Raw genomic sequence first — 26,008 nt, forward strand, 5'->3', positions numbered from 1 at the left:
GCACCACCCGCCCCTCACCTTTAAACTTCGCACCTGAGGTAAATGCCTGCCTGCCCCTCTACCCAGTGTAAACTGGGGCCTCGGTAGAAGAATTTGGCAACATCCATCTGGGAAAAGTGAAGATGCCCAGACCCCAAGTTTCCAACATTCCACTCCTGCATGACCAGAAGGCCCCAGAAGGTCAAGAACAAAACTGTGTGTGGCCAAGAAGCCTCCCACTGAACCCAGGGTGGGGCCCGGTCATTCTTCCTGCACCTTCTCCAGGGTGCAAGAAGATGGCAGGGTGAAGGCTGGAGGGAAGACGCCTTTGGAGACCATCGTAGGTGGCATTTTCCCTCCCTTTCCCTCACCCCTGCTTAGTGGCAAGGCCTCCATAGGCCCCCTGACCTATGTCCCTGGGGGCCTGGGGCCAGAAGCTGGTGTCAGTTGGCGGCAGTGGCTCTGAGAGATAAGCAGAGGCTGTGTGGGGGTGGGCAGTTGGGGGGCATACTGTGGCTGGTCAGGTTGCCTTTCCTCTGGGTGAGGTGTGGCCTTACTGGAGGGGAAGAGAGAACCAGGGAGGCAGGGAGCAGGCTTTCCCCCAAACCCGAGTGGAGTGGACGGAAACCCTACAAACCTAGGCTGAAGGTTGTCCTCAGAGTCCCTGCCTAAGTGGGGGGCCAGAGATGACAGCCCTCCAGTGAAAACGTCAGAGGGGGCCTCCAGGACAGTCAGCCTCAGACAAGTGCAGCCAGACGCTATCCAGCAGAGACACTGCCCTCATTCGGCAATCCCTACTGCCGGGCCCTGGGGACGAGGAGTGGGGACGCCTCCCTGAAGCCTCACTAGCCCCCACCGCCCCTGTCCCAGCTGCTTCCTGGACCTCACTGTCGCTGAGACTCTCTGCCCCGTGACCCTCGATGCCCCATGCCCTGCTGTCCCCGTGAGCCCCGGTATCCCGGCTCGAGACCCCGCGGCAGTTGGGCCAGCCCAGGGCCCTCCCAGCTCCTCCAGGCAGGAGCCATGCGGCCTGGGTCCGCGCTCCTCCTCCTCCTGGGCCTGAGCCTGGGCCTCCTCCCGCCACCCGTGGCTCCTCGCTGGGCCCCGGCCGCCGTCGCCGGACCGTCGGCCTCGCCGTCCGGCGGCCTCTTCAGGAGCGCTCCGGGCTCCGGGGACCGCGGCGACAGCACCGGCCTCATCCTGCGGCCCCGCGTGGCTCGGGACGGCGGCGTCCTATGGAGCGGCAGCCGCTACCTCTGCTTCCCCCGCGACGGGGCCGACCGAGCGGGCGGCGGGCGGCGCGTGTCCCCGCGGCCCCCGGGCCGGTACTGCCTGGGCGTGCGCGTCCTGCTCCGCGGCCAGCCGGGTCCCGCCGCGCCCACGCGTGTGGACCTGCGCGTCTGGGCGCCCCGCGGCCGCCTCTCGCTGGTGTGGTCGGCCCGCCTGCCACAGCCGCTCGGGGCCTTGGCCTGGGTCTTCCAGCTCTGGCTGTTTGGGCCTGGGGCAGCCAGGCCGACCCGCGACGCGTCCTCCACCGCGCGCCTCTCTCCGCGCTCCGCCCTGCTCGCCGACCCGCGCCCCAACACCGGCTTCGTGGCCCAGACCAAGTGTCCCACAGACGGACCCACGCCCATCGTTCTGGAAGCCGTCGACTCGCCCAACTACACAGCCGTGGAGTCTTCGGTGTCCTGTCAGCTGAAAAGGTGTAGTATCCAGAGTGTGAAGATCAATACGAACAACGACGGGTCGCCTGTGATCCTGGGGTGGAAGGAATCGGCCACCATCAACGCCTCTGTTGTCCATGACTGCTTTTTCTACCTGTCCATGCGACACCTCTGGCAGTACTATTCCGTGCCCTCCGTGAATGATAAGCCCGACTGGACTCAACCTTTGTATCTGCCACACATCCAGCTAATGAGGAATCCACTGTTTATACACATCCCCAAATCTTCTTTACCTGTGGGTGTGTATGTGATTAATTTCACGTTGACCATCACCACAAGGACTCAAAATCAGTCTGTCCTACAAGACTCAGATGCCATCTACCTCTGGGTTGTCAAACGTCCCCTGAGGGCCATTATTCTTGGAAATGAGGTCGAAACCGTGAGCTTCACAGATCAGCTGGTTCTGGATGGATCAACATCCTTTGACCCAGATGCAGATGACCCACAGGAGGGACTCCGGTTTTCTTGGTACTGTACCACAAATTCACAAAACTACCACAAAGACCAAATAGCAGTAATGAACAAGGAAGTCTGTCTCCCAGAGCAGGCTAGTCTCAAGTGGCCAGGGACCCCTGGCTCTGTGCTAACACTTTTGCCAGAAACACTTAAAGGTGGCCACATGTATTTTTTCAGAATGGTGATACAGAAAGGTCACAAAACAGCATCTTCTGACAAAACAGTACAAGTGCTCCAAGGACCTAAAATTGTCGCGCAAATTTCATGCATTGAGAATTGTGACAGAAATTTAATTTCATCAGATAGATTTTGTGTGTTTTTAAATTGCACGAATTGTGCAAGTCGAGATTCCTACAAATGGTCCCTTTTGTCTTCTTCAGGAAGTGAAATGCTATTTGATTGGACGGCGCAAACAATGACAGGAAGGAATAGCGCTTATCTGTCTCTAAAAGCTTTCGCTCTTCATCATTTTCCAGAAGCTGAGTTTTCGGTTTCTCTCCATGTAGCAAGTTGGAGTGGAGATAGCTCAGTCTTCAGGTATGTCTTCATTATTAACCATGGCCCGCAAACTGGAAAATGCAAGATTAATCCAACAAAAGGAGTTGCACTAGTTACTAAATTTGTTGTCCAGTGTAGTAATTTTAAGGATAATCACATCCCTCTTACATATAAAATAATTGTTTCTTATCTCCACGGGCTTGGTGAAATCAGTTCAGTAAGAGAGAACACCTTGGGGACGATCCTGTATTTGGGTCCTGAGTCCACAGCACCCCCTTCCTTTCTTCCTGTTGGTGTGTTGGCTAATCATTATGCCACAAAAATATACGTTCAGGTTTATGACTCTCTGGGGGCTTTTTCTCAGGTGATTTTGTATGCCACTGTGCAGGCACCTACTGACAAGATGTCATCAAAGACTGTGCTGCATCAGTTATTCAATCTCACCAGCGGGCCAGATTCAGTGCTATCTACTTTGCTTCAAAAGCAGGACTTCTTACCTGCAGGTTACTTAATGTATATAGTAGCTTCCATTTTGAATAACATGAAAGCTGAATCGCCCCTGGAACATGACAAACTCAGTCTCCGAGAACACCTTGTCAATCAGTCTTACCTTCTTCCCCTGAACACTTTGGTGCAAATCAGCCAGGCAGTGACGACTATAACCAAATTAATCCAGAAACCCTCTGAATTTACTGGAGCTGCTCAGAGATATGGCACAGTGAGGCTGTGGCAAGCAGATCAAGGCCTGCAAGAGTATCAACGAAACGATAAACACTTTAGATCTGAACAAATAGAAATTATAACCACTGGAACATTAACAAGTGTGTCTAACATCCTTAAACTAACTGGTCGTCAGAAAATGGTTAAAGATATTTTCTATGTAATAGAATCTATGGCAGACACAATATTGGCTGGTAAAGTACCAGGGAATAGTACTTTCATGAGAACCCCCAACGTTAACATGTATATCAAGAAAGCTGAAAAACGAGATGTTACCAAGGTCTTCAGAAACCAGAAACACTGCCAAAACTGTTTCTATCCAACACTCAATGTAAGCAGCGTTCCTGATCTGCCTGCAAATGCTCTAGTGTCTACGATGTTTTGTGAGTTTGCAGAGGACCCCTTTCCTTGGTTAAATGACCAAGAAAATGCTTCAGTGAAGGTGGTTGGCTTCAGAATGACAGGAGAACATAACGGTACCATGATAGAGATCACACCCGATGTGGTGGAAGTGTCCCTTTTCATAAAAAACTTGACCTTTGCAATTTTTAATCTCACACTGGGACCCAACAAGGAGGTTGATGGGGCCTTGAAGAAGACGATTGGGGCCTTTAGCTTTGAAGTGGACAGCAATGTACTGAGGGAGGTGATGGTCCACATTATGACTGAAGTGACTGTGTTTTTCAAGGTGTTGGTGTACGCAGGCAGTCAGATCACCTCCACAGCTCTGGTTGCCAGCTTCCTTGTGCCTCATGACATCCCTCCAATTGCCAGCCAGAGTGTCCCATTCGACCCGGCCTGCCCAGTGAAGCAAGCCCGCGTGGTGTGCCTCTCACTGTCTCTGCTGCAGCTCATAGCTCAGCGTAGCCGCTCCTCCCAGTGTGCTGTGTCTGTGGTCTTGCAGGCACCTCGTTTCCTCTTAGAGCCCACTGACAAACTAGTAAGGATTTCTCTTTTCAGCATTCAATGCTTGGACATGTATGGGATCCAGGGTGAGTGGAGGGAAGACTACTGCATTCCTGGTGAGAAGAGCACCTTGGCCAATGTGTACTGTATTTGCAGGTGGCCAACGAGGGCCAAGCGGCAGGCAGGCACATTCTGGCTATCCGACCTTCCCCTGCATACCCGCTATGTGATGGCCAAGATGATTGTGTATCCTAACTATGTGGATCTGCGGCTAGTGGTCATCAAGAACGTTTACCAAAACCCCGTGACCCTCATCACTGTGCTTTTTATTATATTTTCGTACATGGTCCTAGCTTTCTGGGCCTTGCACAGGGATGAAATGGACCAGTTTCTTCGGGGACGTGCGATAGTTCTACCTGATAATGATCCTTATGATGACGTGTGCTACTTGGTCACTGTTTTTACAGGAAGTCGTTGCGGGGCTGGGACCAAGGCTGATGTCTTTCTGCAGCTTCAGGGTACAGAAAGTACCAGTGATGTGCACTGTTTAAGCCACCCTCAATTTACAACTCTCTATCGGGGAAGCATCAGTACTTTCCTCCTAACGACAAAAAGTGATTTGGGAGACATCCATTCCATCCGTGTATGGCATAACAATGAGGGTAAAGCACCTAGTTGGTATGTAAGTCGAATCAAAGTGGAGAATCTGTTTAGCAGACACATTTGGCTGTTCATGTGCCGGAAATGGCTTTCCATTGACACCACTTTGGACAGAACGTTTCATGCTATCAGCTCAGATCAGCCTCTGAGAAGAAGAGACTTTTTCCTTATAGACCTGAGTAAAAATCTAGGGAAAAGCCACCTGTGGTTCTCTATTTTTGCTGCCATCATTCCAAAATCATTCAATAGGCTCCAAAGATTGTCTTGTTGTTTAGCGATGTTGCTAAGCTCTCTTCTTTGTAATATTATGTTCTTTAATCTAAATAAAGAAGAAAATGAGTCAAGACAGTGGCGCTACGTCAGATCCATGATGATAGGAATTGAAAGCGTCTTACTTACAATCCCTGTGCAATTATTAATAACTTTTCTGTTCACCTATTCCCAGAAGAAACCTCTAGTGAGTTTAGACCAGGTGTCTCCTCAGAAGAACCCCGTGACATCAGAAGACAGTGGACATTGGGAAGACCGTTTGGGAAACTGGCATGCTCATGAAACTGCTGCAACAGAAACCAGGGAGGCGACAGAGACCAGGGAGGCTGCAAAGCCTGTCTCCAAGAGAAAATCTCAGCTTCCCAAGCATTCCATTAGATCAACCTTTAAATCAAAGAGGCAGCAGGAGAAAGCAAAAACCAAGTCCCGAAAGAGCCAAAGACAAAATGCAAATTCCAATAACAGCAACAACAATGCCAATGAAGATGTTAATTCTGAAGAGCATGCTTCCCAAGAGAATCTTCCCCATCCTATAAAAGAGCCCCAGGTTGTCCAGCCTTGGTGGTGTATTTATATAGCATGGTTCTTGGTTTTTGCCACATCCAGCATATCTTCCTTCTTTATTGTATTTTATGGGCTGACTTATGGCTATGAAAAGTCAATGGAATGGCTCTTCACATCCTTGTGTTCCTTCCTTGAGTCAGTCCTTCTGGTGCAGCCAGCTAAAATTATACTCTTGTCAGGCATCAGGGCAAATATTCCCAAGTACAGTAAAAACCTCTCGTGGTCAAACCTGTATCGTTACACAGACATCACGCTGCCAGGGGTGAATATGCATCCTGACGAAATGGAGAGGATACATGACCAGGTCAGACAACTCCAAGGCTCTAGGATGTACCAGCCTCTCACAGAAGATGAAATAAGAATATTCAAGAGAAAGAAGAAGATCAAGCTAAGAGCCCTCCTGTTCCTGAGTTACATTGTGACTCACCTGATCTTTCTGGCCCTGCTGTTGGTCCTTATTGTCCTGCTGCGCCACACTGACAGCTTCTACTACAACCAGTTTCTTCATGATCAGTTCTCTGTGGGTCTTGCTGCTGTGACCAAACTGGAAGACATCTACAGGTGGCTGAAGAATGTGCTGGTGCCTCTGTTACACAACGACTTAAACCCGACATTCCTTCTTGACAGCTCATCCAAGATCCTTGGCCTTCCACTGATGAGGCAAGTCAGAGCAAAATCTAGTGAAAAAGGGTGTCTACCTGCTGAAAACTTTGTGCAGAACAGCATCAAAAGGGAAATTCGTTGCCATCCCGAATATGGTGTTGACCCAGAAGATACAAAAGACTATTCTAGCTCTTGGAATGAAATTAATAAATGGGATACAGACAGGAATACCAGTGGATTTACTTATAAGCCTCAAGAAAAGCAATGGGTGTATTATTCCTATGGGTTGTTACATACCTATGGGTCTGGAGGATATGCATTCTACTTTTTTCCAGGAGAGCAGCAGTTTAATTCCACACTGAGGCTTAAAGAACTTCAAGAAAGCAATTGGCTTGATGAGAAGACATGGGCTGTGATTTTGGAATTAACGACTTTTAATCCAGACGTGACTCTGTTTTGCAGCATTTCTGTCATATTTGAGGTCTCTCAGTTAGGAGTTGTCAATACAAGCATATCCCTACACTCTTTCTCACTTGCTACATTTGACAGAAAAACTTCAGCAGAAATCTACTTGTATGCAGCCATTCTCATTTTCTTCTTAGCCTACATTGTTGATGAGGGCTATATCATTATGCACGAAGGAGCCTCTTATGTGAGAAGTGTGTATAATTTGCTCAACTTTGCTCTAAAATGCATATTTACCGTGTTGATTGTGCTCTTTCTCAGGAAGCATTTCTTGGCCACTGATATGATTCAGCTTTATAAGTCACAACCGGAAAACTTCATTCCCTTTCATGTAGTTTCTCAAGTAGATCACACCATGAGGATAATTTTGGGTTTCCTATTATTTCTGACAATTTTGAAGACCCTCAGGTATTCCAGATTCTTCTATGATGTGCGCTTGGCTCAGAGGGCCATCCAGGCAGCCCTCCCTGGCATCTGCCACATGGCATTTGTGGTGTCTGTATACTTCTTTGTATACATGGCTTTCGGTTACCTGGTATTCGGTCAGCACGAATGGAACTACAGTAACATGATTCATGCCACGCAGACAGTGTTTTCCTACTGTGTCTCAGCTTTTCAGAACACTGAATTCTCTGAAAACAGGATTCTGGGGGTCCTGTTCCTCTCGTCCTTCCTGCTGGTGATGATCTGCATCTTGATCAACTTGTTTCAGGCAGTGATTCTGTCTGCCTATGAGGACATGAAACAGCCTGTCTATGAAGAACCATCAGATGAAGTGGAAGCGATGACCTATCTGTGTTACAGGCTTAGAACTATGTTTAGCTTTCAGACCTCACAGGACAGGGCCAAAGAGGAGCCCAAGTTCTTTGTCAATATGCTGTATGGGCAGCCAGAGAAGAAAAACCGCCGGTTTCTGGGACTAAAGACCAGAAACATCAATGGGAAGAAAATGGTTTACCTCGTTGTTTGATGAGTAATGCTTTTAAGAGCCATAAGCAAGTGTCTCCCCAAGTTCTGAGTTTGTGGAGTTAAGAGGTGTTAGTGGTTCAGCTGTGCCTTCCACCCATATCCTTCACAGTGCACACTCCATTTGGAAGTATCCCTACTCTTGGGAACGTGGAAGTCAAGAGTGTAGGGTAGCATCTGGGGAGAGAATAACTTCTGGATCACAGTACAGGGTTGCTGAACCAATTTCCTTTTAGAGGGGAAACCCCAGTTTCTGGTACAGAGGCAACCCCTACAGCAGTCTGGAGGGATGGAGAACCAAGTTTGAGGGAGGCAGCTGAAGGGGCCCCACCCTAGACCGGTAGGTGGGGCATGCTGCAGGGCTCCTCTGCCTGACGAGGCATCTTCTGTGCAGACCCTCCCCTCCTCCAGTCCTGCTGGGCCAGGGTCCTGCGGGGAGTTCTAGGACTTGTGCATGGGCTTGGTAATGCAGGGGCCAGAAGCCAGAAGCTTCCCATTATGCCTGCTGCAAGTTAAAGTAAAATGTAGTAACATTTTCTGACCTAGAGACATGGCTTTTGTTAAACATTAAAAAGGTGCATATGGGTTAACATTATAATGCAGTAAGTGTTCCACACACCAACTATAGCAAAATATATACATCCAGGATTGGGGCATTAGGTTATTTGTAGTATGGTAGGTATTTAGGAATAAGGAAAATGTGGTTTATTACTTAAGAGAAACAAGGCCAACAGCTGTAATATTTCACTCAGAAGCATGTTCATTTATGTAGATGTCGCTTTAAATTTTGCCAGAATTAAATTTCAGATTTCTTCTGTGAGACTTGAAGTGATTTCTGGGTGAGGGGTGTATACGCACACACAAGGTTCACACTGTCCTCAAAGTGGACAGCCAGAAACAGGGACCACCCACTCAGGAGGGTGGCTGCTCTGTACCCACTTTGGTCTCTGTCATCCTGAGTTGCACTGAAATGGCCATAGCACACCACACCCTGCAGGGCCATCATTTCCTCCAGAGGGGACATCTGAGAAACCCACAAGCCATAGTCTGCTCTGCCAGGTAAGAGCATGAGAGGGTCTAGACCCAGGCCACTCGTACAGGTATCAAAGGTCAGAAGGTCAGGCTTGGATTTTCTAATTTTCCTGCTGGGGAGGTCACAGGACTGGCCCACTGGTTCTGACTGGGGCACATGCTGTTAGACAGCACCTCTCTGAACCACCTGACTTCTCGATAGAATGGGAAAGAGTCAGAAAGAGGACCAATGTTTGCTGACAGAGGCCGGATGCAGCCTGCTCAAATGCACTGGCAATTGGGCTGCAGAAAGAGGGAGCTCAAGCCCCAGTTGCAGGCCATGCTGGGCAGCTTTGAGGCAGCAGAGACTGCTGACAGGTTTGGAGTTGGCCGGAGGGACAGCAGTCACTGGGGGCCCACGAATATGCACTCAAAGTGGTCTGCGTGAGGACCATGGACAGCAGTGGGTTCTGCTGAATGAGACAAGATTTCCTCAACTTGGTGAAAATGAGAGATCTTGCAGTCGTGGTATTTTCTGCACATGATGGGAAAGCGGTGAGTACTGGGGGTTTTCTTTTAAACTGACAGCACAATGACAAGAATTTTTACAGTTCAGAGACACAGAGATGCCGATTGCAACATTATCAGGAAGACAAAGTATCAAGTAAGACAAATCAAAATTCAGTTTCTTTTGTAGGCCACTTTCACAGGACATGGCAACAATTTCTCAGTAAGTCTTTTAAGATTTCTTTATTCTCATTATACTTCCAGGGATGGGGTAGGTATATTCCACAACGATTGGTAACAGTCGAACACCCTTTCCAACTCTCTCTGTTGCACAGGAAGACGAGGTGGGTGTTCTCGGTTTCACTGTCAGTGCAGCCCCTCACTAAGTCAGTCGCTGAACAAGCAGTTGACATGAGACAGAGCTCCCCCTTGCAGCTCCCAGAGAGAAGGGACATGCTCTTCATTTACATCAAATTCTTCTCTTAATTATGAAGATCTGCATTTTTAAGGCCTGCTTCTGACATTTCATTAATTAGCACTCAAAGCAAAATGTAAGCCTTTAGACTGGGAATGTTACTGGCAGAAATGGAGAACAGGATGGACAGGATGGTTTTCATCCCTAGTGAAATGAGGTGCAATGGAGTCACTCTTCCACAGAATCCCTTTTGCTATTAGCAACGCTTAGCTTGAGATTTTAATCTAAATTCAATTCCTTCCGGTTTTCGTATTTCTATTCTGAGTCTTCACCTGAACACATGCTGTCTAGTATTTGTTCAATACTGTAGTAATCTTTTAAGACCACATTTACACATTTTATAGGTATTGCCACAACCTCTAGGCAATTGTTTTTCCTGAAAGCCCATCCTAACACTGGTGGGCCCATGGCAGGACTATAAATGTTCTGTATATCTAGCTATCCAAAGCTTACAAACTGTTACATAAAATACATTTACCTTGATAAATACACTTTCATAAGGACAAAATAAAAAATAATGCATAAAGCGGATGGCACCTGTGGCTCAGTAAGGCGCCGGCCCCATATACCAAGGGTGGCGGGTTCAAACCCGACCCTAGCCAAACTGCAACAAAAAAATAGCCAGGCATTGTGGCAGGTGCCTGTAGTCCCAGCTACTTGGGAGGCTGAGGCAAGAGAATCACCTAAGCCCAGGAGTTGGAAGTTGCTGTGAGCTGTGACATTACAGCACTCTACCGAGGGTAATAAAGTGAGACTGTCTCTTAAAAAAAAAATGCATACAGCTATGGTATTTGTATAGCTGAAAATTAGCAAAGATAATTAGCAAGATAACAGAATTTAATTTTTTTGTCCACTTCTGGGTGCTCTGTGCTGGACCATGATGCTTTGATGAGTAATAAACACATACATAATCTATAAATTATTTTATAAATTTTATTTTTCTTGCTTTCATTTCAGAAAAAATCGGGATATAATATTTTCACACAATTGTGTTCTATTCAAAATAGTGTCAAATTAGACAACCTTTCCTACTTTGCAGTTTTTTATTATTTGAATAGGGAGAAACTTCACTTTGCTGAGAGTGGCAAGTGGACTTAAGGAATGAGATTCTTAAGGCCTTATATTCAGAACTGAACCATGAATACTGGTATCATGTTTAAACACCGTAAGAAGGGTGCATAGGAAAAATTATGACTGCAGAAAATATTATAAAATACTTTCATTATATAAAATATTATTTCATTATTATTACTGTTTCTTTTATTTTTTTTTTAGAGATAGAGTCTCACTTTGTTGCCCTCAATAGAGTGCTGTGCTGTCACAGCTCACAGCAACCTCCAGTTCTTGGGCTTAGGTGATTCTCTTGCCTCAGCCTCCTGAGTAGCTGGGACTACAGGCACCAACCACAACGCCAGGCTAATTTTCTTGTTGCAGTTTGGCGGGGGCTGGGTTTTAACCCGCCACCCTTGGTATATGGGACCGGCGCCCTACTCACTGAGCCACAGGCACCGCCCATATTATTACTGTTTCTTACAACAGTATCTGGATTCATATAGGATTTTTAAAGTTTTTCTTCTTTTACATATTTCAGTGCTGAGAAGTTATAAAGAAAACTGAAAATTGTAGTAGGTTGCTCACCTTATTCAAATCTCTAATAGAGACTTCACTTTTATCTACAGTGGCCAGAAAATGGTCTCTACAGAAATTGCAGGATTATTTGTACATATCTTTTTCTTCAGACTGCAGCAAATGTTTCTTAGTTCTAATTTGCTTTATGTTGTTTTTGAATATCATTTTAGTACTTACTTTATATGCAATTTCTTTTGGAAAACCTTTTTTTTTTGCCTAACACTTTATGCAATATTTTTAATCATTTTGGATTTTTAAAAGCTTTTTCTAGTAACTGTGGACAGCTCAAATTCATAATTAACTTTGTTCTGCCAAAGACTACAATTTGTTCTTTAAATCTTATCTATTATTTCATTTAATTCTTCTAATGCATGTCATCCCTGACTTGTCCAAAATAACTGCTCCAACAGCACTTATGGCATTACCGTCATGTTTCTCAGAGTAGTTACAGGATAAATTTGAAATGCTTCATGAAAATGTTCCATCTTTGGGCAGATCTAGGAAAAAAAAAAACACCCAGGATATAAGCTGTGAATTGATTCTAAGAATGCTGCTGCTGTAGCACAGTTGAAGTTGTCTGTTAGATACATAATAAAACTGCTTGCTAATTCCTGGGGCCCCTCTAGCTCGTCTAAGGGTGGTTCTGCTTCCATGCTACTAAGATGATGTGTATAATTAATCCTTCTCAATTCCCCAGAAAAGTTAAGTCTGCGAATAAGGGGTAAGTCTTGCAGCAACTTGACATTCCTTTAAATGTGGCTTGACAATCGTGAATATATTCTGGTCAAGAAGAGTATACCTTGGCAATGAGTGCACACACCTCATCTAGCCTGGGGGACAGTCACAGAGGACTCCACTGATACGGCAGTATATGGAAGGCTGGGACATGACAGAGACAGAAGACTGCACTGCAGGCTGGTGGTACAGGCAGGCGGAGAACCGTGGCTGCAGCCCTACTCTTCTGCGGAAAATCCTTACATCATTGAGGGAAGGAGGGCAGCAAAATCTGTGGTCCCCAACGAACAGGTGAAGACCCACTGCGTCTGGGGTGGGTTTCCAACTGGTTAAGAGTGGAGGCCACAGGCAAAGCCAGGCCCGCTGGCTTCGGAACCCGTGCTCCAGCCCCACGGAAGGTGCCTCTCATGGAATCCCAGACCCGGGTCAGGAGTGGGGCGGGCGTTTCGGGCCACGGTGAGGCTTAGAGGAGCCCAGTAGCACATCCGGAGATCACACGATTTTGTAAAGGTCGCAGGAACTACAGGGCTCGCTTTGAGCCCGTCTTGTCCCCTGCTGCATATGGGGGCTGACGTCCCACCGGCGGCACAGGCAGCGGGCTCAGCGAGGCTCGGGCACTTCAGCCCCCGGAGGGGCGGGAGCGGAAGGAGTGTGCGTCCATCTCCAAGGGATCACCCATCGTGGAATTCGACCTGCTCAAACCCAGAAAGAAGCTGCGCTCCTCGCCAAGGCTGCGTACTGCGCTAGCTCCTGGCCTGGCCCGCCGCCACCCGGCAGCGTCGCATCAGATTCCACGCGGCGCCTGCAATGACCGGAAAGACTCAGGGGAAGCGGAAGACCACCGCCAAGCCCCGCCCTCGCCCCGCGCCTGCGCTTGTGCCCGGACCTCTGGGTCTCCGGGGCGGGGCCGCGCACGCGCTGCAGGACGCGGGGACGAGCTGCAGGGCTGGCGGTGAGTGCGCTCTGCTCGGCGGCCTGCGGTGGCGAGCGCACCGTGGGTCGGGCCCGTGCTCTAGGTCTCTCGGGGTCCGGTTTTGGCGCTGACTTGGAGACCTGTGCAGTCCCGAGCGTCTGGGGTCGCCGCGGCCGCTCGCGGGGTTGGGGACCGAACAGAGGACGCAGGAAAGGGTGCGAGTGGCGGTGGCCCGAGCCTCCAGCGTGTCGGCCTCGCGGTGCGGAGCCGCCTGATCTCGTACGCTGCCAGGTCCCCTGTGCGAGCGGTGCGGGGAAGTAGTGCTAGCAGGTGTTGGGAGGGCATGTGTGAAGGTTCGCAGATGCTGGGCCGCCGTGGCTGGGCTCCCAGTGGCCGCGGCAGGGGCCTTGGTAGTTCCATTGTGCAGTCGCGAAACGGGATTGGGATCACACACGCCTGAACTACGTTTTAATTCTTTTGTAATCGTTTGTGACCCGTGCTTCCAAGATTTACATCTGGGGTTGTCCAACTCAGAAGTCATTTCTTGACATACATACACTACACTGTCAGGTTTAGAAGAGAGGTCAGAACTGGGAGCGAGGTGCCAGTTGTTTTTGATAAGAACATGGAAAGATAAGTAGTAATTCTGCAGGCAAAGAGCTGGGTAATCTACCAAATCGTAACTTTTTTTGAAACACATTAAATAGCTGAAGTCACAGGGCAAGCAATTAGTCAGAAATCTCAGGAAAGACAGGAGCCTCTGAAAACCAAAGGTGAGCATGAGCCGGACCTCCATACCGGCAGGTTAAGAGTTCTGCTGAAAGTTGTAATGACATGTTGACCAAGTGGGAACTGGTATGAGGGTATAGAGCCCCTGGTAGAACAGAGAAAAGGGACCCCTGCCAGAAGAGAGACAGGAAATTCCTACAATTGTATGCAATGGTCCTCAACCTTCCTAAGGCCGCCGCCCTTTAATACATTTCCTGTGGGTCACAACCTACAGGTTGAGAACCACTGATAGAGATTCCTATACCTGGGAAGGGGCAGGATTCCTCAGAGCATGAGACTACAGCTGGATCAGGACAACAGAACTAGCAGCTGCAACTTGCGACCTAAAGTTTAGGGTGGAGATGACAGAGAAAACCTCTCTCTAGGCAAATGAATTTTCACCTTAAGTATGGGCAGAGAAATGTGAAGCCAGTGAACTGAGATCATCTCAAATGTGATTGATTCAATACCTCATACAAAGGCCCAGTCGAAACAGATGGGTCTTGTTTTACTAGTTACCTCCACTATCTTACCAAATGCCCACCTTTCAACCAAACTTGCAACATACAGAAATAAAAGCAAATAAAAAAAAACTTCCTGCTGTCAAGGATCAAAACAATCCACAGAATCATACAACCTGGATGTTAAAACTATCAGGGAATTGAAAATAAGTATGATTACAGCTTGTAATCCCAACACCCTGGGAGGCCGAGACCTGTGGATTGCTTGAGCTCAGGAGTTTGAGACCAGCCTGAGTGAGAGCAAGACCCTGTCTCTAAAAATAGCTGGGTGTTATGGTGGGTGCCTGTAGTCCCAGCTACTTGGGAGACTGAGACAAGAGGATCACTTGAACCCAAGAGTTTGAGGTTGCTGTGAGCTATGATGCCACGCACTCCACAAAGGGTGGGAAAGTGAGACTGCCTAAAACAAACAAAAAAAAGTATGATTAATATGTTAAGGCATAAAGAAGACATACAAAATGCATAAACAAATGGGGAATTTCAGAAGAGGAGACTGGAGTCAAGGGCAATACTAGTATTAAAAACAGTGCTGGGGAACAACGCCTTCAGAAGGAACATTAACTGATTTGATGTAGCTGACAGAAAAGAAGTCAGTGAACTCCAAGATAGGTCAGGAGAAATTATCCAAACTGCAGCACAAAGAGAAAAGAGTTTTGTAAATACAAACCCACCACAGAGCTTCCAAGAAGTTTGGCCAATATCAAGTGATATAACATTTACAGTTAGAATCTCAGCAGAAAAAATATTTAAATTTTCCCTCAAATAAAAGGTATCAAACTACAGATCAAAGAATTTGCTTAAAGAAGCACCATAAGGGTAAATAACTTTAAAAGAAAAATACTTAGATATTTACATAACCTGCTGAAAGTCAAAGATAAAATCTTCAGGACAGCCAGAGGGAATCCTTAGGTAGATCTGTGGGGGAAGACTTTAGATGGAAGAAATAGCTGGAGCAAAAGGCAAGGAGGTGAGAACGTCCAGGAATATCTGGAGGATTGAGCCAGCTGAATGGTAACTTGGCTTATGAAGGGAGATATAGTGGGGAGCAGGGAAGGTGGCTCCCAAATTAAAGAGTCTCTGAATGCCAAGGAAGGGAATTGAGGAGCCACTTAGTTTTAAAGTGGGAGCTGGGCTCTTCCAGCACCACTGACAGCCTTGAATTTTGTTGTGCTTTTTCTATGTCTATTGAAATGAACATATAATTTTCTTTCTTTCTCCTTTTATTATTGAGGATTGCATTCACTGGTTTTTTGAATGTTAAACCAACCTTGCACACCTGGGATAAAGTCACGTAGTCATGCTGCATTAGGCTTCTTACATACTGAGTTCAGTTGTGTTTCCGTCATGAAGGATATTACCCTGTAGTTTCCCTGTAATAGCTTTGCCTGATGAATGATATCAGGGTCATACTGGCGGTTTTATTGTCCATATGATACTGTACTGACTTCATAAAGTTACTGCAGAAGTGTTCCTTTTTCCTCTGTTTTCTGAGTTTCTTCCTTAAGTGCTTGACAGAATTTGTCAGAAAAGTCTTCTAGGCATGAAGTTTTTTTATATGTTCTTTTGTTTTATTTTCTTTCCAGGAAAAGGTTTGATTATGAATTTGATTTTCTTAGTAGATACAGGGTTTCCTATTTTTTTCTTGAGTACTTTTCATAATTGGTGTTTTTCACGAAATCTGTCCATTTTATCTAAATTGTCAGATTTATTGGTACTAAGTTGTTCATAACTTCCCTTAGTAACCCTTAACTGTCTCTAGTCTTGTGGTGTTCCCACTTTCTTTCCTGTTAGTGGTAATTTGTATCTTCTTTTTTCCTTTGAGTCATCTAATTAGAGGCTATCAATTCTATTGGATTTTTTTAAAAACTAAAAATAAACAGCTTTGGTTTTATTGAGTTTTTTCTGTTGATTTTGTATTTCTTTAATTTTTTTTTTATTGTATCTACTTACTTTGGATATGATTTGGTTTTCTACAGTTTCTTAAATTAGAAACTTAGAAAAATTTTTTTCTAATATATAAATTTAAAGCTATGAATTTCCTTCTAAGCACTGCTTAAGCTGCATTCTGTATCTTTTGGTATGTTGTATTTTAGTTTTTACTCAGTTTTCATTAGAAAAATATTTTCAGATTTCCCTTTGATTTCTTCTATGAACTATGGTTTCTTTAGGAAAATGTTTAATTTCCAGATATTTGAGGATTTTCTGGGTATTTTTCTGTTACTGATTTCTTACTTAATTATTTTGGGATTGGAGAACATACTCTGATTTTATTCTTTTAAAGTTTGAGCCTATCTTGGTGAATTTCTCATGTGCAGTTGAAAGTAACATGTGACCTGTTCAAGGTCTCTTGCTCTGGACCTGAGGTTCCCTAGAAGGTGAGTGGGGTTGGGTTTTGTTGGTAAAAAGTATGCAGCAGGTGGGGAGGCTTGAGGATGTGGGTGGTTCTTGGTTCTCAAGGTGATGCACCCCATTCTCTTGATCTTGCAGATGGTATCTGAGGCAGAGCGCCATCCCCTGGGTGTGTTTGAGTGTGAGCTCTGTGCTTTGACAGCTCCATACAGCTACGTGGGACAGAAGCCCCCTGACACCCAGTCGGTGGTGTGAGTACATACTTTTCTGGGCCAGTGCTAGGGAAGCCCATGCTCAGAGCTAGTTGGCAGGTGCCACGCCTGAGTCTAACATGTGGCTTGGGTGTTGTGCTTTAGGCCCATGTCTGCCCAGGCTCAGTATGCTTCAGGTGTGACCTAGGAGGCCCAGGGCAAGGCTTGAGTACCATCTGACTCCTCCAGAACTTCCTAACCCCTTCCTCCACTCCCAGCCCAGAGTTCAAGACTAGTTCCTCAGAGGTTCTGTGGCCCAGGCTGATGTAGTTCAGCAGGTGGAAACACAAGGGACCCTGGTGGCCTCCACCTTCAGGCTGTGCTCTTGTTGCCATTCCTGCTGTGACACTTTCTTAGTGGGAAGCCCATCCTCTTTGCAGCTCTTGCACTAATGGGAGTGAGTCATGAGGACCAGCTTCCCACAGACCTGCCCAGAGCAGGCCTGAGACTGATTTCTTGACCTCCAGCTTCTTCTGGCTACAGTTTTCTGCTGACCAGGAACCTGGGTGTCATCCTTGTTTCCTGTGATCTATTCTGATGTCAGAATGAGGCCAGCCTGCCTCCGGGGGCTGTAAGGCTGGAAGAAGTGCCAGGTTCTCCCTGTATGGAAGCAAGCAGTTCGGGACATAAGGGAGGGCTTGGGGCACTTAGATAGAGCCCTATGCCCCTAGGCTGTGAATCAGTTTGGGGTCTGGAGCTCATTTTGTATCAGCCCTTCTGGTGTGAGGGGGCATTTCGCTCCACCATGGCAGTTACAGAGCTGGGAGCAGGTCTGATTTCAGTTCCAGTGCTGCCCCCAACTGCTGGGCCTTTTCATCACTACCTTGCAGCACCGGTGAGTCAGTCCCCTGCCCCAGTGAGCCATGCAGGCATGCAGAGGTGTGGAGGCCCACACTGCTGCAGGGCATTGCTCATACCACCTGACAGCTGGTGTTACTCTTCTGCAGCCTCCTGGAGGAAAGCTATGTCATGAAGGACCCCTTCACCTCTGACAAGGCTGGATTCCTGATCCTTGGCTCTTGCTGCAGCTTGTGCGGTAGACTGGTGTGTGTGGGCCCGGTGGGTAACAGTGCGCACCTGGGGCACCTGTCCTTGCTGTGTTGATCCTGAGAGCCTCCAAGAGACCCCAAAACAGTCTCTAAGTAGGGAGGTTGTGAGGGTCCTTAGAGCCCAGCTGTCTATCCTACAGTTGACAGAGGGGACAGGTGAGGGGGCAAGTGAAGGTCAGTTAGAAGTTCTCAGCCTGAGGAATAGAAGTAGATTCTTGGAGGCGCTGTCCTATCCCCAGTGCCCTGCCAGGTCCTCACCCTCTCACTGATGGTGCAGACAGCCATGCCCCTCTCTCCACGGATGGTGACCTTTCTGTGTGCACTTGGAGGGACCTCTGAGAAGAAGGGACTGTCCTTTTTTGATCAATTGTTGTGTGCCAGGCCCTGTGCTTGGGACCTGTTTTACACATGAGGCTTTTTTCAGTCCTGCACCCAATTTAGTCAGGTAAAGTAGTATTACACCCATTTTATAGATGAGGAAATGAGGTTCAGAGAGGCTGAGTGGGCCAGGTGTCCCTGGACAGCTGAAAACCCAAGGATGGACAGAGGTGTAGCTGTGTGGCTTTCAGAGCGTGGCTGTATGGCCAGAGTGGTCCTGGCCTGAGAAGTTCCCAGGCATCTGCCATAGACCGAGGTGCACACAGGGGGCTGTGTCCCAGACCACACTAACAACGGCCAGGTGGATGCGATAGGCAGAGGCCTGGAGGGAAGATGTGTAGGGAGCGTTTTAGGTGCATAGAGTAGCTAACAGTTGAGAGGAAGCTGTGAGTGAAGACTGGAAAGGTGGGGTGAGCCAGGGGTGAGGAGCCCTGATGCCACACCTTGAATTTGGCTATACTTGGTGAGCAAGGGGAGGGACCCCACAAGGGATCAGAAGTCTCCAGCTTCCTTTGATTGGGTGGTAGGTTGTTACCGAGTGACTCAAGAACTGCAGGAAGGCCAGGCGAGGTGGCTCACGCCTGTAATCCCAGCACTTGGGAGGCTGAAGTGGGTGGATTGCCTGAGCTCATGAGTTTGAGACCAACCTGAGCAAGAGCGAGACCCTGTCTCTAAAAAATACCTGGGCACTGTGGCAGGCGCCTGTAGTCCCAGCTATCTGGGAGGCTGAGGCAAGAGGATCACTTGAACCCAAGAGTTTGAGGTTGCTGTGAGCTAAGATGCCATGGCACTCTACCAAGGGTGACCAAGTGAGACTCTTGTCTCAAAAAAAAGCTGCAGGAAGGACAGCCTTCCTTACGTGAGGCATGCTCTCTAAGCTGCCAGAATGAGGAAACCCCTCAAATAGAGGGCCCAAATAAAACAAAAGTTACTTACTTTTTTCTGTATGCGAGTCCAGAGCAGGTGGTCCCTGTTGGCAAGGTGTCCTCCACACACAGCATCCATTTCCATCCTCTGTGGCTGTGGCCCATGCTACTTCCTGTCATTGTCATTTCACTGTGAAGGAGCAGCGTGGACCCCGGAGTCTTTCTATCCCATGCCAGCTGTTCCCACTGTGGCCCAGGTCTTCATTGCCTCTCCTGGACACCCTACCAGGCCCTCAGGCCCCTCCCTCCCTCTTGCTGGCCTGGCTCTGGCCATGTCCCCTGGCTCTGGGCCTCCTAGGGGGCCCTGCCCAGGTCCCTGCATGTGGTGAAGGGCTGGCCTCTGAGTGGAGCTGCATCTTCCCCAGGGTGCCAGCCCTGACTTTCCCCTACTTTCAGGAGTGCAGTCTATTCTACTCCAAGAGATTTTGCCTCCCTTGTGTCCAGAAGAACATCAGTGCTTTTCCTCAGGAAATTCGGCAAGACTTGGAGAAAAGAAAAGTCCTGTCAAAAAGGCCTTCCAGCCAGCCCAGTTCTCAGCCGTGAGCAAGGCCATTGCCCAGGCAGCGGGCAGCACCATGCACAGAGCTCCAGGCCCATCAGGATCAGGGATGCCACAGAGCTGGGAGCCGCCATGCCCAGCCTGTTTCTAGGCCGTCAGGAGCAGCTTCTGTGGCCCAAGGGAGCTGGGCCCAGCTTGCAGCAGCAACAGAGCCATGGGAGCCATGCTAAGAGGGTAGCCCCAAAGGCAGGCACCAGATTTCCCTCAGGGCTGCTCAGAGGTGACTGTGAGGGGAGACCTCCCTCAGGAGGGACTGCCTGCAGGTGTGCATAGGAGAAGGTGCCGTGCAGGGTGGCAGTGAAAACCACTGATGGTGGCTGCCTCCAAGAGCTAGTAGGTAGGTCTAGACTTTACTTCACATCCTTGCGTGAGGCTTAAGAAATGTTATTTTTAAATATTGATTATTTTGTTTATAATGGAAACCCCAAAGAACCAGCTGCTGTTTTTGAAAAGTAATCCTTCCACTGAAACATTTGGAGACAACCCAACTCTCCCATGTTCTCTGGGCCAGCAGGGGTGGGGTCTCCTGGAAGCTGAGTGCTGGCTCTGGGCCTTTCCAGTTCCCTCAGCTGTAGCTCAGGACCAATTATGTTCCCTGTCCCTTGCCTGGGTCAGGAGTGCCACGGGCATCCTGCATTCCCACCGCACCTGGAGATGGCGCAGCCTGGCCACAGCACCTGGAACTTGGCCCTCAGGGCCGTGAAGCCCAGTCTCCTAGCCTGCGGGTGTTCTTGCAGCACTGCCTCCCACGACGAACCCTTGTCCCCTGTAGCTTCCCTGGGAGCAATTTGTGTGAACTCTGTCTTACTCCTGCAAGGCCAGCTGTCCTGTGATAGAACAGTAGTAAAACGCTCTTACTGACTGTGTGTGTTCTCGTTTATTTAAGTGCCCAGGCTTTTAAAAGCTTCCTTTTTCATGTTACTTCAAATGAAAGGGTGTCATACTGTGGGGCCACATGTCCCTGATCCATTCTGTACATACACTGAAGGACAAAGGGGCCTGTATAGGTGAAGACAGCCTCAGTCAGGTGAGGGGTGCCGGGCACTGTCGCAGACCCTACAGCTGGGGATTTGGTTTGTTCAAACTAAACCATTTCACAGCATCACCCAAAACTCACCAAAACATTTTTTAAAATAGTTTATTTTTTTAAAACATTAAGGCAAAACTGTACCCTGAAATTAATTCTTTACATTCATCAGTCTTACAGTAGGACATTCCAAACATGTAAGTTCCCATAAATTCAGGATATAAATCAATGCATATGGTCAGTTCAATCTCCTAATAGGAAAATGAAGAAGACACAAGATTTTACAAAAATGAGGTTATTTTATAGTCATTTTCTAATTGCCTGGAAACAATCAGTTAATGTGGCTAGAAAAATTCTATTTGCCTTACTCTGTGCACCTGTAATTCCTGAGGCCCCTGATAAACACCACCCTCCCCCGACCCTGGAAAGAATGAAGCTGGAGAGGATGCCAGAGCTTGCTCAAAAGTTCTGACTGCAACTGCTCCCATCTGGTGTAAAGAACAAAGGCTTTGAAGCCCCTAAACATCCTGGGAGCATGAGGCAACCAAGGGCAGGACCAATGAACACCTGCCGAGGAACCAAGCACCATCCTCACTTTGGGATTTGGCCCTTCTTGCATGCCCTCCCTCCAGGGTGTTAGTGTAATGGCATCATGGACCGCAGAGAGAAGATACTGAGGTGGTCTGAGGAACTCATGGAGCTGTGGGTTCCACTTTATGCTTCAGGCTAGACCATCTGGAGGATGGCAAGACTCAACATGTACAAACAGTTTTAATCAGAATATTTCAAATTGCCAGAGTTCTTTGGTAATAACCTATGGGTAACAATTCCCTGAAAAGCAGACAGCTATTTACTAAACAAGAGTAGTAATGGGTCTTTAGCAAAACACTGTCAATATGAACTCAGTGGCTCTAACTGGATAGGTAAGTGCAGAGGGAGAGTCACCTGCACTTCCTGCATAAGAAGGGTGGTGAAGGGGACAGATTTACACATGGAAAGTAAATTCTGCCTGGCTCAGAAGTGAAAAGCTGTGTGTGTACACGTGTGCACAGTTGTATCCGTTTTATGTCAACTTTCTTTGTGTTTCCAGTAGGTTTAAGAGCCAGACTTTTAAGAATATATATCAATTAACACTGATTTCAGAAGAATTAAAATGTCTCTTATTCGATGAATGATTGTAAGTTAGTAAAATATTTGTAGTAGGATATTTGTAAAAAAAAATCACAATATGTAAAATACAGCTATTAATATAGTTCTTTTTGCCACACAGTGTAGAAAAAATAGTGACACTCAACACGAACACTGAAGTCTCACCACAAAGGGACCAAGCGGCCTTTCTTTTATGAGGTACATTTCTTTTTAGGCCTGAAAAAGGAACTGACTGTGCCTTTAAGAAAAGTGACGTTTCCAAAAGTGAGTGATACTGTGAAAAGATCAGCCACTCACTTGTCCTCAGGGCTTGAAGCCTAAATGCCTCTGGGAGGCAGAGCTGAGACCCTGGGCCTGGAAAGGTGCCCAGGCATCCCCTCCGGGTGGCCACACACTCCCTGCCCTGGGCTCACCACTGTCCCTAGAAAGCCATGCATTTGACCCAAACTAGCAACTTTTTAAATTTAAAAAAAAACAAAACTTTAATTTTCTATGATACAAGCATCAATATCTCTTACCTTAAAACAATTCTTTGCAAATAATGGGTCTAATAACCATGGGCCACTAAAGTACTTGATGCTGCTTGGGTTAAGATCCAACACTGCATGTGGACAGTCTGGTCTGGTCTTGGCAGAGGACTCGAGCATGTGGCTATGTGTGTTCAGCAGCCCCGCCCCGCCCTGCCCACAAAGGGGTTGGGGAGAATTTATCAGGGAAGTAACTGATTTTATTACTCGTGTCTGAAACTGAAATTCTGAGAAGCAAATGGTCAGTTGGCTGCCCTGTTCCAGATAGGCGATCATGTCCTCAGGCATCTGGGCACCACCCCTCTTGCTCTCTGCCCTAATGAGGGGCTGTACACGTGGCTTTTGTGATAAGCCTGCAGCCCACGGCACTGAAATAACTTTAAGAAGCTTCTGCATTCCACAAAAATAGCATGGGAGGCATTATGTCATTACTTAGAACTAAAGCATGAAGCATCTCATCTATTTTTTTTTTTAAGCAAAACTTCCAATTTCACATTTTAGTGTGTATTGTTGTTTCCAGAGAAGGATAATGGATCTCCCATATTAAGTCAGACCAAACTTTGTGCCTTGTTCTTACCCTAACTAACCTATGGGGTTGATGACATTTTCCTGAATTCTGGATGGCCCCTAAAAAACATAAATCCCAGCAAAAACCTAGAGCTCAACATTTGGAGCCTATTTTTAGATCTAAGTAGAAAGACCCTCACAGTAGGAGGAACACTGGGTTTAAAAGCATCAGCGAGGCCCATGGTGAGGTGTCCTTTAGTTGAGGACACCTGGACAGCTGAGGCAGGTCCAGCAGCATTTGTCACAACCCTCCATTTGCTCCTCCCGGAAGAATAGCAGGGGCTCGTGTTTCACTTCTAGACTGTGACATCTGAAAACAGGCAGGAAAGACGGCTCCACCATCACAGTCAGAACAGCCCCACAGTCCCCGATGGCCCCATGCAAAGATCTGGTTGGAAAGGAATTCCCACCTAGCTGAACAATCAGTTTGGATCACATTAAGAAAAGCTGGACCACTTTAAACTGATAAGTACAAATACTTCACTGGAGCCACTCTGTGGACCTCGTTAGTAATTAGTGAATGCTCGGTGGGGGTGTCCATCCTGGTCTGTGACTTCTAGGAACAGTGCAGTTCCCTTGACTTGCCTGAACCTACACGCCTGTTCTGAACTCACAGTCTTATGGCTCAGGGCACCGCATCAGGCAGGCAGTGCTTACTGCAGAGGACCAGCTGGCCATCCTCAGAACGGGGTGGGGGGGAGGTGGATGGCTGCAGCCTCTCAGTCCGGCCATCTGGCCTCTCCCTTGTCAGCTGTCAATGCCATGGAAGAGCAGGGGCCACAGGACATGGAGAAAGTGCACAGTGCCTAGGGCCCAAGGACATGGCTGTACATCCGGAGGCTGGTGTTTTCATTTTAAAATGAGGCCCAAAGTGCACAGGAGACTACAGGAACTTGCTTTGCAAGCTGTCAGGAACCACAGCACAGGTGGCTGGCTGTAAGCACCTGACCCGTTTTCCTGGTGGGATCTGCATTTTGAGAGGCCTCCTGAGTTGAGGTGGTGCTGGGGAGGTGGCCTCAGTCTCAACGGGGAGTGCTGGGCCTGCTGGGTTTAAACTGGAGTTCAGTGAGACATTCCGAAGACAGCCGTGACTACTGGGTCAGGATACAAATCTCCCTCTGTCATGCATCTGGCTGGTAAGTATCAAATGTGCCGAGTGCCACAATGGTCGGACACACAGTGGTTTTGTCACAGTAGGAGCTGGAGGCAGGAAATGCCTGGGATCAAACACCAGGCTGCAGGTGCACGCCAAGAGCCAGACCTGGGAAAGTCATGGGGTATTAAGGCTTGCTTTGAGGCTCCTGTTGTCATCTCCCGGGCAGGATCACTCCTAGAAAGGGACTTCTCCACTGGCTAGCAGGCACAGGTAAGAGGGGAGCTCCTGCAGGGACACGGGCTACTGCAGACTGGGCCATTCTAAACCCGGGTCACGCCCAGTCTCAGTGCACCAAGTTGTGGCAACAACTTATGCATGTACATACTTTTAAGGCTCCCTTTAAAAACCAAAGTACCATAAGCTTTCCTTTCTTTGTGCTCAGGCAGCCACAGGTGTGCGCATGCTTAAGGAGCCCTGGTTACAAATGGCCTGACTACAGAGACACCAAGGGCCCAGCACGGGTGCACCCTGATGTTAAGGGTGCCTGCTGCAGCTCCTATTGAGGTAGCTAGTACACAGCACTTAGTGGAGGTGGCGGCTAAATTAATAGTTTACTTAGCATTGTGCACCAACTTCTGCTCAGCTCTGGGGTGCTGTGCTGTCCCTGTAACCTGCAGACAATGTTCAAGGCAGTTTGTGTCCCTTAGAGTCTTAAATAGCCAGTGCAAGAAATGTGTCAGAACAAGTGCAAAGGTACCTCTATGCTCCCCCTCAAAAAAAATCCTAGGGAAAGCTCCTGCAAGCTTCTGAGTGCCCCAAGGGCTGGGTTTCTTTCTACCCCTCTGCACATTCATTCCATGTATCCTGGCAGAAATTCTGTGTCCATCAGAGATGGAGGAAAGTTAAGGGTAAACTGGTGAGCAGGGTAGGGAGGAGGAATGGTCACTAGCTGGTGTTCTCAGTATCCACGCCACCTCTAGGGCTGCTCTTGCTGCTGTAGCTGGAAGTGTCCTGTTTTGAAAATTCTGCACGTCATCCAAGCAGCCTCATGCCTGAGTGGTTTTCTTGCCTCCAAAGGGTGGTCAGGGCAGAATCCAGCACGAGGGGCACATGGATGGAAATGCCCAGAATGCAGAAGGGGAGGGGCTTGGTGCTCGGCTCCCAGTGGATTTGGGAGCAGCCTGCGCCTGGCCCCTAGTCCTGCATCTGGCCAGCACGTGGAGGCCCGTCTCAGATGAGCCCCGGGTGTTCCTTCATTCTGGTCAGCATGTGAAACCAGACTATTTGGTAATTCCGTGGTCTCTGAGGAGTTTGGCACTTTTTGCTTTTAAAAGTTGAGAAAATGAAGAACCAGGTTTAAACAATGAAGGGTGGGTTAAGTTGATCTCCTCTGTTCTCTGGTAGAGGAAGTGGACCCCACATGGGTCTGAAACTCCTTGAATCCCTTAAGACATATCTTTCGTACCCTTTCTGAGGTCTAGTGAAACCTAGAAATCAGTGTAATGAATGCACTCTCTAACAGCTCCTATTGCAAATGCTGCAGCATTTTGAACTGGTGCATAATCAGCCTGCATTTGACTGTTGATACCCTGAGAAATCTTTGGGTGATCCAAAATATTCTGGCATTGAGTAGCAATTAGTGACTTAAAGAAATGGGAGCATGTGTAGTTCCTCCCCGCTAATACCAGTGAACACCATTGGGTGACTTTCAAGCTGAGATCACTTGTAGGCTCCCTTCTGGCTTCACGGGGACACCACCT

At 47.8% G+C, this 26,008-nt stretch overlaps 2 protein-coding genes across 5 annotated transcripts; both read left to right on the top strand.

Annotated features, from left to right (window-relative positions):
- Positions 1-1,002: 1,002 nt before the first annotated feature.
- PKDREJ (polycystin family receptor for egg jelly) lies at positions 1,003-7,815 on the top strand. The gene has a single exon (XM_012801128.1). The coding sequence runs from the start codon at positions 1,003-1,005 to the stop codon at positions 7,813-7,815; it is 6,813 nt and encodes a 2,270-aa protein (XP_012656582.1).
- Positions 7,816-13,068: 5,253 nt separating this feature from the next.
- On the top strand, positions 13,069-20,041 carry CDPF1 (cysteine rich DPF motif domain containing 1). Of its 4 annotated transcripts, XM_023509451.1 has the most exons (5): positions 13,069-13,120; positions 16,652-16,745; positions 16,858-16,970; positions 17,918-18,029; positions 19,720-20,041. In XM_023509451.1, exons 3-5 carry the CDS (start codon positions 16,858-16,860, stop codon positions 19,864-19,866), a joined length of 372 nt encoding a protein of 123 aa, XP_023365219.1. In that variant the 5' UTR covers positions 13,069-13,120; positions 16,652-16,745; the 3' UTR covers positions 19,867-20,041. The 4 variants fall into 4 exon arrangements, with proteins under 4 accessions (XP_023365219.1, XP_023365217.1, XP_023365218.1 ...); XM_023509449.1 differs by having other exon boundaries at positions 16,652-16,970; XM_023509450.1 differs by having other exon boundaries at positions 16,652-16,970; positions 17,918-18,014.
- The last annotated feature ends 5,967 nt before the right edge of the window (positions 20,042-26,008 follow it).

The sequence above is a fragment of the Otolemur garnettii genome, unplaced genomic scaffold, assembly GCF_000181295.1.
Source record: "Otolemur garnettii isolate 467f Iridium unplaced genomic scaffold, OtoGar3 scaffold00007, whole genome shotgun sequence".
NCBI classification, from domain to species: domain Eukaryota; kingdom Metazoa; phylum Chordata; class Mammalia; order Primates; family Galagidae; genus Otolemur; species Otolemur garnettii.